The following is a 16,242-nucleotide window of genomic DNA, read 5'->3' on the forward strand; positions in this document are numbered from 1 at the left end:
GACTTCTCTGTACCTTTCCTTCTGTCAGATTCATGAGTCCTTTGCCCTACATATAAAATAGCTGTGTACTGTTTGGTCCTGTTCAGTCCCAGCTAATCGCCAATGGTAAGTTCACTTGCATCTCTGTAACGAGTTCTGGCACATGAGTTTGAAGTGAGTCATCGGAAGGGCCCTTGGAAGTACCATCTTATAAAATCTGTTGTAGGCTGTTTTGTGTAGATTGGAACAAAGCTTGGGCTCGGAGATGAAAAACAGTAAATCCCTGTCCTGTCTTCAGGGATATAGCAAGAGGTCAGCCCACCAAAGCAATCCCCAACAAGAAACTACTGCTCTTCCTCTTACATGATAATTTTTATCTTGCTCTCCAAAAATGCAAGAGGAGAAATGGATGATGCTGTGATCATGGGAGACTTTTAAGACCAAAGCAGAAGGTGAACTCAAACCCTCACAAAGAAAATGTTTGTCTCTAATTGTTTTTCGTTTCCATAATGCTTAGTATGATAAAACTATCTTCTTTCTCCTTTATTTTTCAATCACGATTAGACTTTAATGTTGTTAAAGCTTGTAAGTGAGTTTGAGCTACTGTCTCGTTGAAGAGAAGATGGAGTTGAAATTTTCAGTGAGGCATTAGACAGGGTTTTTTAATGTGTCTGTCATTATATGTTAACCTCTGAACTGGGACACGACGTCTGTTTTATGGCTGACAACAATTTAAAAGTATACATCTTGACATCGTGGATAAAGGAAGAAGGGGGAGTGGAGGAAAAAAAAATGAATTAATGATGTTAGCAAATATTAGTCCCTGTATTTCCATTTTGTTCAGAAAGTGGTTGTCAGGCTTTGAGGCCGTCTGGAGCAGCATTGTCAGTGACAGCCAGTCGAGATGCGATTGTACCTTGAATCGAGCTGGTCTTTTATTGACAAACACAGTGCACTGAGGCAGGGATGAGGATGCTCTGCTGTCTGTTCCGGGAGGAGTGCAGCTTTTCTTCTGGCATTCGTTGTGGGCTTAGTGGAGTTCCCTGCGCCAGTCTGTGAGCACATCAGGAGTCAGGGGAGTTGAAAATGTCTCTTAATGAGTACGTATGCTGCATACTGAAGCACATATTTGCCCATTATTTATGCTAGCTTTGGTCAACCAGATCCACCTACCACAGTTAACTGTCAAGAGTAATAGTGACTTTGATATCAGCCTTAATTGTACACGGGCAACAAAGAATCAATGGGCAAGAATTAGGGGAAAACATGAGAAATTTCAGTGCCTCTTAAGGCATCTCTTACACTTCTTTATCATTTCTTCCCGGATCTCTTACGTGCCACTGCCTATGCTTTGGCGTTTGAGTGCAATCCTCCAAGGTTTCTTCCCATGCTGTCACAAATTCCCCTTTATTCCCACAGTTTTAACTGGCAGTTTGAGGGCAACCCCCTCACGCTCATGGAGCCCACAGTAATTTTGCCTTTTCTACAGCATCTCTTACATGGTCCTGACCGCAGATAATGCTGCGGTCATCTCTCTCGGATTCAGGTTGCAAATGATGGGAGCCTGGGATCATGTTATTTCTTAACTATCATTAGTTACACGTGTATCTGTAGTGCTTTTGGGCAGGGCTGCCAGCAGTGAAAGAAATTGAGCTGGCTTATTGAGAGCCACATAGTTAATTATTAGTGCCTTTTTTTAAAGGAGGAGAGGGGGAATGTGCAGTGTCAGTTTTTAATTTCATTATGGTTTGCAAGCTAATGTGACTTTAAACTCACTGGTCATTATCTGTGTATATGTAGTGTTTCCTTTATCTTTCCAGCCCTAAAAGCCCTTTTCTGCTGTAGGAAAGGGAACACTTAAGAAGGAAAGTGCATCTGCACATTACTGATCCCTTCAGCCAGTATGAGTGGCAAATAAAAATACTCGTTCCTGGTAGTATGATAGCCGTAACGTGGTTTGGAAGGAGAAACTGCTTCTGTCCCACCTCTTTCATTACCCAGTTTGGTATGTCATGCTCAGATATTGCGTGCAAGTCCCTGTCAGGCTGGGTAGTATAGATATTGGAAGTGGGCAGATGAGCTCACGGTATAGGCAAGTTGTCAAGGGTGGCTGGAAAGAAACCAGTTTGTATCTGCGTCGAGGCAGAGTTAATGTTTTTGGGAAGAAGCATTCCTTGTAGCCTGGACATACTCCCCTTGGGAAGTCCAGTGGTGATGAATGGTGGAGCCATGATGCTGTCTTTCATGGCTTTGCAGAGTAGGGGCACACATTAAATCCTGAAAGGATAGACGAGACTTTTCCTGTACGCTTTTCATAAACTTGTTCTACATATTGGGGATTGTGATGGAATAAGCTTAGTTCAACATTCATAAATTGAATATTGAGTTACCTTTTTCGGTGTGAAAGAGATGAGATAAAAGCTACTTGGACAAAGTAACCTGTGTATGGATTAAAAGCTGGAGAAGTTTTTGCCTGAGCATTTTTGGGAAAGCCTTTATCGCTAAGTTTCCTGATGATCTTATGTGTACTCGATCAACATGATTAATCTTTGATAGAAATGCATTGGTTGTGCAAAGAAGGTGAACTTAATCCAAGAAACCTTTTTTACAATTTCTGCCTCTAGAAGGAAGAAATGTATTTTCTCAAGTGTTGTTTCTGACTTTGAAAAAAAGCAACAACCAAAAACTATAGTGGAAAGAGATGAAAGAATATGGATTAAAATTTTTTTGTAGTTTCTGATACTGGTTGAATGACCAGTGTCCCTCAATATCAAAGATGATAGACTAGCAGTGAGTAGAGCTTCATTTTATAGAAATAACTCTTGCATGTACTAGCAGATGATCTGAAATTAATTTTCTTTATAAGTGGTGTGGAAATAATTGATGGACAGTAAGGTTCTCTGCTAAATAATTTTTTAAGAGGGGCATTGCACTGTAAAGACCCTGAAGCCCTTTGCCTTCAGGAAAGGAGAACTTCATGTCACCTTTTACTCTAAATTAGAGAAAGCCTACTTGCCATAGAATAGTTTTCAAAGCCAATTTCGTTTCCATTTTTTTCTTATAAAGAAGTACGTCTGTGATATCTGCAAACCCAAATATTACAGCTTTGGGCTGGTACAGGAGAGCTGAAAGGTGGAACTGGGCAGAATGTAAAAATAAGTGTATTATGGGGAAACAGTACATTGATTTAAAACAGAAGAAACCTAGGGAGCAGGAAGAAAGACAAATGTAAGCATGTTTTATTAAAAACAAAAAAATCAACATCTTTCTAGGTAGAATTCTGATGAGGCAGCGATGCTTTTTGGTGTAATCAGCAGTGTGTTGCAGCTTCTGAGAGACTGCTAGAGGTTGGGACGGCTTTCCCTTTGCTTCTGATTTTATTCACCCTGGGTGTGATAATCTCTCATCACGGAAAGCCACAGGACTGTCCATAGGCAACAGCATGTTGCAATTAATGGGCTGGTTTTATAAGGAGTTACTGCTGCGAATTGCAAACCAGTTTTGACTGCTTACCTGAAGACCAAGATACTAGACGCCCTAGAAGAGTTAGGGTTTCTGGTGCCCTGCACCCCCTAATAGGGTCAGGCTTTCAGACAGCAGGCACTTAGCCCTTTCTGAAAGTCTGGCATCAATGTAAAGTCAGCCAATTGAAGATCCCACGCTGCAGGATGTTTTTTTGAAAAGGTAGGCCTGAGGCTCCATATCGATCAATCATTATTCTAATTGTTCATTTCTATTATGGTGGGAATCATTCAGAATCCTAGAGTTCCTGGGAGTAAATCATTTGGAAATGCTGCCCATTATAAAATTTAATTTTAAATCTATATTAAATAGATTTATAAAGGCAAGCCTTGCAATCTAGTAACATAACATTATGCTACCTCACAGAGGCTTGGCTTTTGGGTCCTAAGGGGCCATGGTTGGGAGCGCTGCAGAGGCAACGCTTTGGCTCGTGAGCAGGACGGCGAGGCTGCCAAGCCTGCCTTTCGGGTGACCCTTCTGGGCCACCTTCAGAGGAGCATTGATCCGGTTTGCCGAGAGATCCACCCAGCTGTTCTGGATCGAGTAGGGTCGTGGGTTACTGTCCGCCATGAAGATGAGGCTTCCAGAGGGCTGTTCCTATCTCTGGGGAAGGGGTGGGAGACGGTGGAGGGGTGGCACAGGCTGGTACTGGATGGGAGCCAGGATGCTGGACCAATCTTTCTTTTTCTTTCAGACAACAGAGAAGAGGGGAAAAGAAAGCAAAACTGCATTTGGAGGCCCAGTTGTCAGCTCATTATATCAAGAAGAAACAATCAGGTGATTATCTGTGCTGGACTTCAGTTAAAAACAGTATTTTTTTAATGTCATTTTGTTAAGCTTTTTTTTTTTAATATTGCACAAGTGTGGTGGCAACTACAACAGGATAATAAATGACAGGAAAGAACTTTTCAGGTCCATAATCATTTAAATCAATAACTGCCTGTATCATTGCCAGGTAGTAACCTTTCCCTAGCGCAAGATGTGGGAGAAGGGCAGGGCTTCCCATTTTTCAGTTATATGGCTAAAAAAAGGTAATATTGGATATTTTTAATAGAAAGCTATTCACACACTACCTTTTTCAAATAGTTATTTCTTTACCAATACATTCATTAAGGATTGTTCAATGAAGGTTTTAATGTTGGACAATATTTGCCTTCAGGGAGAGTTTATACCTTACATCAAATTAATTTTTTCTAGCTACTGCAGCCAGCATAGCAGAAATGCATTACTGAACTAGAATGGCTGCTATTTAAAAACTGTCAAGGTGCAAGTAGTAAGTGACATTAGCTACCGAAAAAGGACAGCTGGGTTTTTGGTTGTTTTTTCACTGTTCCAGACCACTAATCACGGGTATAATATTAACTCCAATACCTAAATGATTGCCTGGAGGATCTTTCAGAATACAGCATCATATTTTTAGTTAAAATGAACAGTCAGAGAAGACTAAATTTCTGAGCAGTGTTTGCTCTCATGTTGTAGTCACCCATTTATGTGTATGTGATCCCATTTGTTTTGTTGAATGTCTTGCATCATTTTAGTCCCAGGAAATTAAAACATAAACACTGATTTCTCTACGCACAGCCTCCCAAGCTCGCTGAGAACTTTCCCGAAGTGTTAAAACTCTTAACGCAGCATTTCTTTGATTACTTGTCACAAACTAATGAAAAATAAATCTTGAGCAGGTGGCTCCAAACCCTTTGCAAGGAGCTCAGGTAGAAATTGATATGGCTGTTCTGTGTAAGCAAATAAGGTGGCAGTTTTGTGCTCGGCAGTAGTGTGGGCACTTCCCTTGGTGTTGCCATCAGCTTTTTAGCAAGATGGAACAGTTGGCCAGGAGTAGCTTTCTCTGCCTCACATGGGGAGCCAACACATCTTAACTTGCCCCTGAACCTTGACCAGAGGTGGTCAGGTATGACCTTGGTTTAACACACTGTTTGAGGAATAGCACTTCTGCTAGCAACAAGCTCCTTTTTCTTCCCTGCTCTGTCTATGTAGGTGTCAGCCAACATCGTTGATCTCATAGTTTGACCTTGTGGTTTAAATCCTGTTCAAGCTCTTTTAGGAGTGGAACATATCAGTGCTGCCCAGTGTTGGGTGCTAAGTATGAGCTATGCTTAGTCCTACAGTGCTTTCAGAGTCTTGGCTATCCCAAGTACTGCCTGTGCCCCTTCTTGGATAGGAAATACAGCCCAATATACAGGAAAACAGAGTTTGCTCTGGTTGGCTTGACTAGTCTAAATCTTCTTGTCATATTTTTGTTTTTATTTCCATGAGAACATGACTTGTGCAGGACTTGTAGATGAGTACAGCTCCGAATACATTTTTTCCAAACATACCATGAGGAACATATGTGCTGTATGTTTAGTATAGCATATCTGTAGTCCTTAAAAAATGAGGCTGTAGGCAGAGGTAGTCTCTGACACAGCTGGAATTCTGCTGGAAGTGAGTTAAATGAGGTCTCCTGACTGCTGGCAGAATGGAAACTCACGTGGTCCATTAGCACAGCTTGGCTCGCAGGCATCAGTGTCTTCAGTTGCAAGATAGGAAGTGAGCAAGTGTCATGACAATCTCACCCACATGCAGGTTGTACAGTATCAACTTTCTCCCTGCAGTTGCCCATGTATTATGGCTTTTGTCTACTGTTCATTCTTTTACTAGAACAGGGAATAAATGTGTGTAAGTATAGCCATATCTCTAATGGTGATAATTATAATAGTAAAAGCATAGCCCTAAACAGCAAAATTGCACTGGTACAAAATCTGTGCAAGCAGATTAGCCAAAGAAGGATGGCTCTAGATGTTCAATTTGGCATCCGAGTTTATTGAGCGCAGGGAGTGAATTGGTTTGATAGTAATACCACTCACCTGAGAAGAGTGACTTTTCTGAGGCTGAGTGGTTACTTACAAGAACATAAGGTTAGCATGCAGTAATACTGCAGTGCATTTGTAAATAGAATGTAGGCTTAGGAAAATAAGGCATTTTCTGTAGAGGAAGAAAGTGAAAATGTTTAAGGGGAAAGGAAACTTAATAGCTTGAGCCAGCATAAGCACATTGATAGTTACGGGTAAGTCCCATGCTGAAAGTTCAGCGTGTATGTGTGTGCTACCTCGAAACCTAAGATCTGAGATAAGAAACTTTGCAGACTATTTTATTGACTCAGTTGTCTATGGTGGGCCTTACTGAAGCTTTACAACAAGCTTACAAAATTTGGAATATTAATCAAACCACTTTAGTCTCTGTTTCCCGGGGCTGTTGATAGGATAAATATTTTTCTAGTTACAGGATCATATTAAGGATGCCCAGAATAAGCAAGAAAAATCTTATTTTGTGTACTAAAAACTAAAACTCGAGTCCTCATCAGCCCTGGGTTCTGACAGACTGCTGAAAGCAATTTCTCAGCCGGCATTACTCTGCCAAACACAGCCTACCGTATGCCTTTTAGGATGCAGCTGATGCAAAGGCAGGAAAAGGCTGTCTAATTAATCTGGAGCCCGACATCTTCACAACCTCACCTTGTACGAGGAGGTAGACAAGAATGCAAGTGCTGAGTTTTGAAGGTTCACCTAAGCAGGTTTACTTATTTTATTCTTACCAGAAGCTTTTGAACAGTTTAACAAATTATTAACCTCCTCCAAGCTGCTGCTATGTAATAGGAAGATGAGAGATCTTGTTTTTCCATGTAAACCACTAGTTTACCATCAGCAGTAAATTACCAAGCAAAGCAGCAATGCCATTGCTTTCAAGGTGAGTGTCTAAAATTATGCATAAATAATGCTTACATTCCTTTTGTGGAACGAAATGCTTGGGTTTTAGCGTGCAAATCTGAAAATGTTGGACAAAGTGGAGTTACCATACCCTACCTTAAAGTCAGGTGGATCAGAAGGTGGAGGAACTGGGATGGTGCCAGGGCTGATTTTGCCTTATCACTAATTATCTCAAATGTTTCTGCTTTGAAAACAAGACAAAAATGGTCCCTCTGGCTCACAGAAGTATGTTGCACTGATTTCAAATAAATTCAAAAGCATCCATAGAAACAGGTTATACTGATCTAATTAAATCAATTTAGAAAGAGATTCAGTTAAATCAGTGCAATTTGTGTGTTCATAGATCAATCCTCAAATCAGGAGAAGGTCTCTTGAGCTAATGAGGCATAGCAGTTATTTACTTTGGGGTGCTGGGCACTGGTCATCAATTAGGAGTTGTTAATAAACCCTGGCAATAAAGAGCTCAAGTACCCCCAGTGACTAATGGGGAGCAGTTGCAGAATGTATTAGCATAGTGCTCTGCCTCTGTGTTTCTCTGCAAATCACTTATCTCACTTCGGGCATTACATAAAAATAGCGCGTGCTGGTGACTGATGATGGGACTTGGAGGTTCCCCTGGAACGAAGGATTTAGAAATTATCTGTGATTTCAGGCTGGGTACAGTGGTGGGTTTTTTTACTGCTACATAAGGCTTTATGTCTCTTTTCTGGTCTTATTACCAGAACAAAAGCAGTAGTAGTTGAGCTCTTTCATGATCAAATAGCTGTAATTACAGTTTTGCAAACCTGGGAAATGAGCAGTGAGATGAGGTTGACTGATGTGTCACCAATATAAATCTAATCTAAGACACAAACTGAGGGAGATGCCAAAAATACTGTAGCATTGGAAATTCAACTTTAAAGTTATTTTTCAATATTTTTTTAAAGTGGGGACGAGGGGGAGGCAGTTTATAAGTGTTTCCAGCAAACGAAAGCATTGACTTGGCAGATGGAGAATGCAGAACAATGTTGTCAAATGACCGTGTCCTTTTCCACTTCCACTGGAGGAGCCCTCCTGCACTCTGCGTGGGCTGCTTCCACACAGCCTCAGCATGCCAGGATGGGAATGACATCCGCCGGTCGGCACAGAGGCCTCCCTGAGCTATGCTTTATGCTTCTGCCATACCGAGGGATGGTGAAGAAGTCCTTTTCTGGTAGAAACTTCCACCCTTTCCCGTGGGGCTGCTCCCAAGCGTTAGTCGCGAGTGGGACTCCATTTAGGATCAGGGTGCGGAGCGGGCACCCCTCATATTTGGGAGCCTGCCTGATGCCGTGTAATCTATCAGAATTGTATTAATCCCACTAACGCAGCTGCCATCTGGCCCCACTGCCGGGCCGGCTCGCGCGAGCCCCCGTGATGGATGGCCTCGGGAATTGATTAGTTGTTGTGCGAGACAAATGAACTGTTTTGGCAGAAAATACCAGAGGTCGCTGCGTGTGGTCAGGCACAAAGGCTGCTGAATTTTAAAGAGCTGCTTCCAGCATCCATTGCAAGGATGCCGCTTCGGAGCAGCGACAGCTTTTGAGATGAGCCCAGCGCGCTGGAGCATGGTTGGGGTTTTGTTCTTTCCCTCCAGCCCCACTTTCGGGAACACTGGCACTGGAAATGAGAGCAAAGCTGCGGAGATGTGGGAGCCGGCATCCTTGCCATGTTGGGAATTACGGGCTCATGCTGGTATTGTGCATGCGTTTGGGTGGCTGCGCCGCAGATGTCTGTTGCTTGCATAAATGCTGGGCTGTGCAATCCCTGTGGAAGAGCTTTCCTGGTTGTGCGGAGCCCAAGCAGCCCGCGGCGTGCTCAGCCGTGGCACATCTCAAACAAAACACCTGCGGGTCCAGGCAGCTGGGGTTTGGGTTTTTTTCAGGTCAGTGTTATTTAGAAATGGATGCTCTTCTGCTGATGTTTAGTGGGCAAGTCTCTGACTTCAAAATGATTGCCAAGTTTATTGCTTTGCCCCCTTTTTATTGTCCCCAGAGCGGTGACCCTTGGGGCTTTGCTTTGTTGTGCAAAGGGGCGGCTTGGCTCAGGCCTGCCTTCCCTTTGGGAGAGCGCATCCTTCGTTGGCGGCTCCTATTTGGGGTTTTCACGGCCACCTCCTCTCCGGTGCTGCTGCTAATCTACCAGAGTGCGTGCAGCAGTGTGGCGATGGGTGGGGAATTGGATGACACATGTCTCGCTATGTCCCGTCTGCTCTCGGAGGACGGCACGCGAGTGTGCCGGCAAGTGGGCAACACTTCCCCCGGGACAGCCTGCCGGTTCAAAATAAACTTGAGTTATGGATTTATTCAGCTTGTAAAACCTCAGCTGGCATAAATAATTGAGAAAGCAAAGGTTTGTCTGTGGTGCATACCTCAGGGACCCACTCCTACCTCCCTCCCTCCCACCACCCTTTCTTATGAAAATGATCCCAGTTGCACTGATAGATAATAACAACACCAAGCAATTAAAAGCTATGGGTGGCTGGAGAGAGGAGAAAAGGTTCAGTTAATGAGCTTTTCCTCTTCCTGTGCCCAGGAGAGCCTCAGAAGTGACGAGGCGATTAAAGCGAAGAGATAATTATAGATTATGTGAAAATGGGTCCCTTGGGGGCCGAGGGCCTTGACATAAACAGTAAGTGTTGCGAGTGTCTCTCAGCTCCCCGCGCGCCGCCTGCTCCGCTCCGCTGCGCTCCTGCTCACTCGGCAGTGCCGTGCCAAGCAGAAGGGCAAAGCCACCTGTTAGCGGCACCCAGGGCCGCTCCACAGCGAGTCCACTGGGACATGACTTGGACCAGCCCCGGGAAGAGGGGATAGGACGCCCAAAGTAACACCCGATCGCAGCCCTCTGCCCAGAGCTTTGTGCTGGAGGTAACCTGTGAGGGGGGGAGGAAGGGGACGGGGCAAGCCTGGAGGGTGCTTTCTGTGAGGGAGCAGAATATCTGAATTTCAAGTCTCTTCTGTGCCCTTTTTCATGGCAGTCTTGGTGGCTGTTTAGAAAGCAAGGAGGTTTACAGCACTTGAGGTAAGAAGGAAGTGAATCCTGATGAACCAGCAGCAGATCTTTTCCATGAGCTTTTTAAAAACTGTTGGCTCAACACATGTGTTTTGGTCAGCTTATGAAGAAGACTTGTGAAGCCTTCCAAGCCTGGGAAGAGATGACTTGGTTTAAGTCCTTCCACGTCCTTTTATTCAAGGATGGAGAAAGCTGCCCATGTGTTACCTGCAGGCAACAGATATGCTTCAGCTCGACGTTGAATCAGAGTTAGCATCTCTTACTGGGGATGGGGAAGAGCAGAAGAAAATAGCTTTGGGGGTTGAACATGTGTCGGCAAGGGAGAAGAGAAACCCTTCTGGCCATCCAAAGGAAATAGATGTAAACACATTCACTGCTTTTACTGACAGTCAAGTGGTTGCTGACTTGAAGACTCCTTTTTAGCTCAACAAAAAGAGCCGGTGCTTGTATATCACACAATTTGACATGGCAACAAAACTGCATCTGAGTCTTCCTTTTAGCTACAGGTTTTAAATAATTGTGCACGTCTCCATTAGGTTGAGTTTTCATGGTCTTTCCCATCTGAAGATGTCTCGAATGCTGTATTTTTACTTAAATTGAGGTTTTCTGAAAATACTGATAGAAATGCTATGGGTTGCCCCCCAATATTATCTGAGCAATGTCTTTGCAGTGTCGCTTAACTTCTGTATTTCTGATGTGCTTCTGTCTGGTTTCAGACTGTTTCTACCAGTTTCTAGGCCTTGCTGCTGACTCTTACCAGTTTTATGTGGAGTGCAAATTCCTGCTAGGAACTGGTCTGATAAAAATGCTGCATCCTTTTTGTTTTCTTGTAGCTGCTACAGTGGAGGGATTATTCAGTATGTGCACATACACACATGTGAAATAAAACGGGGTGGGGGGAAACCTGAGTTGCAAGGTTTTCAAGCTATGTTTATTTGTCCTGTGTGGTTTTGAATGCAAAGTCAGCATCACCTGTCTTTATTCCATTCACACCATTCAAGTGGAGCTTTTTCTGTAGTATTGGTCCCTCCAAAATTCTGGTTTTAACTCCTCTGAGCGCTTTTCTCAGTTTCCCATTCTAGTTTTGGCATGCGACTAGAGCAAATGGTTTTAAATGTCTGGAGTGCAGACAGCTTCACTGACTATTTGGTTTGCAGGTAAAATGTCTTCGTTACAACTATACAGACTTCCCTCAAATCTGTTCAGGAAAGGGCTCATTTCTCTTTAATATTTGTAGAAAAGTTGGAGATAATATATGCTAATTTTTTTTTAAAGGGGGCATCAAGGGCAGAGGAATGGTTTAAAGCTTGAGAAATAAATGCAGAGTAGAAAGACAAAATTTCCCAAAACCTTATCTTCAGGTGGGGAAATTGCTATTCTGGATTAATTCCATTGTGGAGACTTCTAAAAGAAAAGTGGGTTTTTTTGGAAGGGGGTTATATAGAGCATTTGCAGAGGTGGTTATTCCAGAAAAGCCAAATTGTGTCCAAATAGCTGTGTCAGGTCATTTCCCCCTTACAGACAATAATATCCTCGGGAAAAGACTGTAGAAGTCTTGTCTGGAGGCTGTGGTAGGAAGATTGCCTGGTTTTGCTACGTCAGTATTAATGTGCCTTTTCTCCGCTGGTGCAGACCCTGCAGCATGCTCCCCATGGAGCATGGTTGCTTTATCGTTGCCATGTACCTTCTGCTCTGCTGGTACCTCTGGTGCTGCCGTGTGAGGTGCAGCCACGACTGAGCTGCCCAGACTCTGCAGCATGCAGAAATGCTGGCACCCGGGCTGACTGGGTGGCATCACTGCCAGGGACGGAGGGCACAGCCTGAGTTCATGGCTGTGACATGGAAAATCATCCAGGAGTAACTGAGGATGGTTGTGGACTTCCCTAGCGAGGAGAGACTGGGCTCTGCTTTGGTGTTACGAAGAAAGTGATCTGTAATAAATGATCTGTAATAAATGAAGTGTGTGTGGCTGTGCAATGGGGAAAAAGCTGCTGGAACCAAGTTACTGTACAGTGTTGTCTGAATAGCAGCTTCACCCAAAAGGCTGCTTTCAGCAGCCAAGGGTGTGTTTGAGAGGCTGGACTAACAAGGCAGGACTGGAGGGACTTCCCAGCATATCAAATCAGCCCTTTGTTAGTAGGGGCAGGCATGTTTCATAACCTCCATCATGAATCTGTCAAGCTCCATCTCGAGCAATATAAGCTTTTGCCTTCTCTAATCCCACCATGAGATTCTTTTTTCCCCAGAATTCAAAGTAATTGCCTCTAAAGCATGCAGTGATCTGTTTCCCAGGAGCTTGTGTAGTGTACAGACAAGACCTCCAGCAAATGAGAGTTAAGAAACTGGAAGACTTCTGTAATGTCCCTAGGCCTATACATGGAGCGTGAAATCTTGTGCAGCACCCAGCTCTTTGCTAGAAAGGTGCAGGTCAGCTGTGAGGAAGGACTGCTTGTGTACAAAGAGTAGGGGTGTTGTGCAGTACGGTGTTACTAAAGGAGCAACATGAGAGAGAGGTCAGAGGAAGTGACTTCTTTGGAGAAAGCAGCACTTTACTGCAGGAGCTGAATATCAGCACTTTTTTCCCCACCTTTTACTGGCACTGAGGAAGGAAAATGCTTGAGGTCTGAAGAACAGAGTGTAACTTAGTAAGCCAGGTGTGTAATAATAAGACTGGAAGTCAAAGTTGTGTCATGGAGCTCTTCCTGTCCTGATGGGAACAGAGGGCATGGTCTTGGTGACATTGGTATTTTCATTTTTGTTGGGACTACAGGTCAAAGAGCATCACTTTTCCTTGTAACCCATTGCTCAAATGCAAATAACATTTAGATTTTACTTTTCCTTGCTCTGACGTTCTTCAGCCTGCAAGGTTCAAGAGCAGTGCAGATGAATGGGAGGAGTACTGTTGCCTTTTAGCACCAGGGGATCAGTTCTTCTCAAACTGCCCCGTGGCATTGCGGAGGCTGTTCTCCTACCCAAAAGGCCCACAGCAGAATGACCTCCCTAGTGGGTCTGACCTGCTCCAGCATCCTCCCACTTTCATGAGGAATTTCCTTTGAGGCTGTCAGGTCTGAGTTCTGCTGAACATCCAGATTATCTTAAGTTGAGGTGATTGAAAACTGGGGATGTCATGAGAGGCAACTACTTTGTGTTTAACTCTTGTGAAGCTGCCAAGTCCCATAGCAATGCTGGTGGGTTCATTTGAGCCATAGTTTTCATCTGGAAACTAAAAAGAGAGGGTAGTATGTGGGCTTTTGGCTTACTTCTAGAAAACCAATGACCTCTTTTCTTTACTCCTCACTAGAAACGCAGTTGTATCAGTATATCTATACCTAAAGGTATTATTGTAAAGTTGCCTCATGCTAGTACGGCATAGCCCCCTTTCCATAGAAAAATCATCTGTGTTGGAGTAACTTTTCACTGGCATACCAGCATGGACAGTAGGAGAGTTGTACTTTCTCAGCAATACTGGAGTCAGTAATTCGTCATTAGATACGTGAGTGCAGATTTATACAGCAAGATAAAAATGTCTTTGTTCTGCTCTGTCCCTTTGCTAAAGATTCCTAACATTTGCTTTTTTAACTGCCACGAAGCACTGTAGCTCCAGTCACTCATACAAAGCTCTTTCGTAATGTTTTAAGAACCTGTGAAATGTCTTAGCTTCATTAGAGGTTTTGTTTGGCTGGTAAGAACAGAAGTTTTGAGCTGTCTGAAGCCAGGGTACTGCTTTTAGCTCTAGAAGAAGCTATAGCTATAACTCAAGCACCTGTGACACCACAACTTGTTGATCTTTCTGCCTGCAAGCAGGCCTAAGCGAGCACACATTGGGGTCCTGGCACAGATACATGCTGGTCCTTCTGCATACGCCAGCCTGCTGCTCTGAGCAGAGATCATCGTCAAGCTTTTTCTTAACACCATCAATACAAAAAGGAGTGCAATGGGGTAATTTGCAGGCTGGTAAATAAAGAAATAAAACCAAACAAACCCTGTGACCAGGTTCCAAGACAAACACTGAAGATTTCACAAATCCCTGAACAATTACTTACTAGAGTGCCCAGTAATGTCAGGCACCTGTTTTAAAGCCACCAAATAAAGTACTTGCCCACTGTTGACCCCTTCACACACAGAATACTAAGTTGTAGAGCTTTTCCTTTAGGGAGGCCAAGAGTATGAATGGGTTAAAGCAGAATAGAGTGGAAAAAGGTCCTGGAAAAGACTGATAAATATGCTCATATGGATGCAGCTGCTAGCTACAGAAATCATTAAGCCACTGAGTTTCTGAAGCTGGAAAGATCTAACCGGGGACAGATTGCTTTGCGTGTGTCCTGTTTCTTCTGCTTTTTTCTCCAAGCCACCTTTAGTGGCCACTGTCTGAGATGGATGGCAGTGGGAAGGGCCTTTGGTCTGACACAGAGTGGCTGTTACAAGTTTGTATAGCAGGGAGAAGAGCAGCTTTAGCCTTTTATCTTCTGTGGGATTGCAGTGGTTTATACCAGGACTTGAACGTGGTTTTTGCTGGCTAACTGTATAGACTTCCTGTGCCAGTTCACAGGAGTAAGCTGACTTTTGCCCTGGCATAATATTGTTAAAAACAACCTTTGTTTTCTAGGAAGCAGGATCTTCTGTCTCTTACCTTGGGGAAAAAAGTATTATTCTGCATGTACAGTACTAAGCATCTGTTTCAGTCCAGTGATACTACTGAAATGTCTGTAGCAAAGCTAGAGCATGTGATGTGCATGTGGCCTTTGTGTTGTGCAGTAACACGGTGCTTCTTTTGCTTTTGTTTCCTGAATAGGGAAGAGGACAAGAACATTTTTGATTACTGCAGAGAAAACAACATTGACTATGTAACCAAAGCCATTCGATCAAAGAAAGTGGATGTGAATGTCACAGATGAGGAGGTATGGAGGAAAAGATAAAGAGCATCAATCTCTTAACTATTGGGTGTATTAGTTCAGTGCCACTCCTTTTCAAAATTCCCTGGTTAGGATTGTTATAACAAGGTACTACAACAGCTGGACAAACACTTAGTCACTGAGACAGGGATAATCTATTTGAAAATAGCTTTCCACTGGATTTCTAGTAGTGTGGATGTACTAACTGTGATGCTGTAGCATATCAGAAACGGACTTTCTATGTTATTTTCAGCAACACCAGCAGCCACTTTCAGAATAAGATCTTCTGAATACTCCCCTTTCTCCACCTTGTACACTAAATGTGGTCAAATAGAAGTAGGAAGTGAGGGAAAGGCTTTTTTGACCGATGAACTCTGTTCACGCATGAAGTAGGATTTCTGCCATGCCATCAGCTTTTCATTGTTCCCAGGTGGAGGGTAAATGAGTGACCCTGGCTTTCCAGCTTCACAAAAACAGTGACATCGTGCAGTCTTTCTCTGCTCATCAGACTCAAAACACCATTTCCCCCTAGGGAGATAATACAGGCATTGCCAGAAACCTCAAGAAAAGGATAAGTGTCTAAAATTGTGAATCAGCTTGATCCTTTTCTTGGTAAAAGTAAACACCTGGTATGGACAGTTTCCTGTTCATCCGTCAGGAAGCGTAGCTTTATCACCTTGGTTTTGATGCTTGCATACTGCCACCTAGCCCTGCTCGTGGTCCACTGTATGTACAGCTACTTTTGCCCGCTGCTTTCCAGCACATTGTGTTTTGGTGAACAGATGAAGTGCTTACACATTCATAGACTGAGACGCCACAAATTCAGTTGGGTTCTTCGGTAGCTCTAAGCAGATTTCTGCCCTCTGAGCCATGACAGCCCCGGCTGGGGCTCTGAATGCTGATGGCAGGGCCTTTTATTATTAATCAGGAATTCATGTGAATTAATTTTCAGAGGAGAGGAGGGAGGGTGTTCACGATCAGGGTTGGAATTTCACATCATAAATTCAATGAACTGAAACTGTCATGTGCCACATAGTTGCTGCAACAGCGCCATT

General features: G+C 43.6%; 1 protein-coding gene across 1 annotated transcript in view; it reads left to right on the forward strand.

Moving 5' to 3' along the window:
* The window catches only part of ACBD6 (acyl-CoA binding domain containing 6), a 91,212-nt gene that overhangs the window by 23,186 nt on the left and 51,784 nt on the right, over positions 1-16,242 (forward strand). Inside the window, exons 5-6 of the mRNA XM_009320730.1 lie at positions 4,196-4,278; positions 15,088-15,193. Of these exons, the coding sequence (XP_009319005.1) occupies positions 4,196-4,278; positions 15,088-15,193 (189 nt within the window). The remainder of the gene's footprint in view (positions 1-4,195; positions 4,279-15,087; positions 15,194-16,242) is intronic.

The sequence above is a fragment of the Pygoscelis adeliae genome, unplaced genomic scaffold (genome assembly GCF_000699105.1).
Source record: "Pygoscelis adeliae isolate BGI_AS28 unplaced genomic scaffold, ASM69910v1 Scaffold402, whole genome shotgun sequence".
Taxonomy (NCBI): domain Eukaryota; kingdom Metazoa; phylum Chordata; class Aves; order Sphenisciformes; family Spheniscidae; genus Pygoscelis; species Pygoscelis adeliae.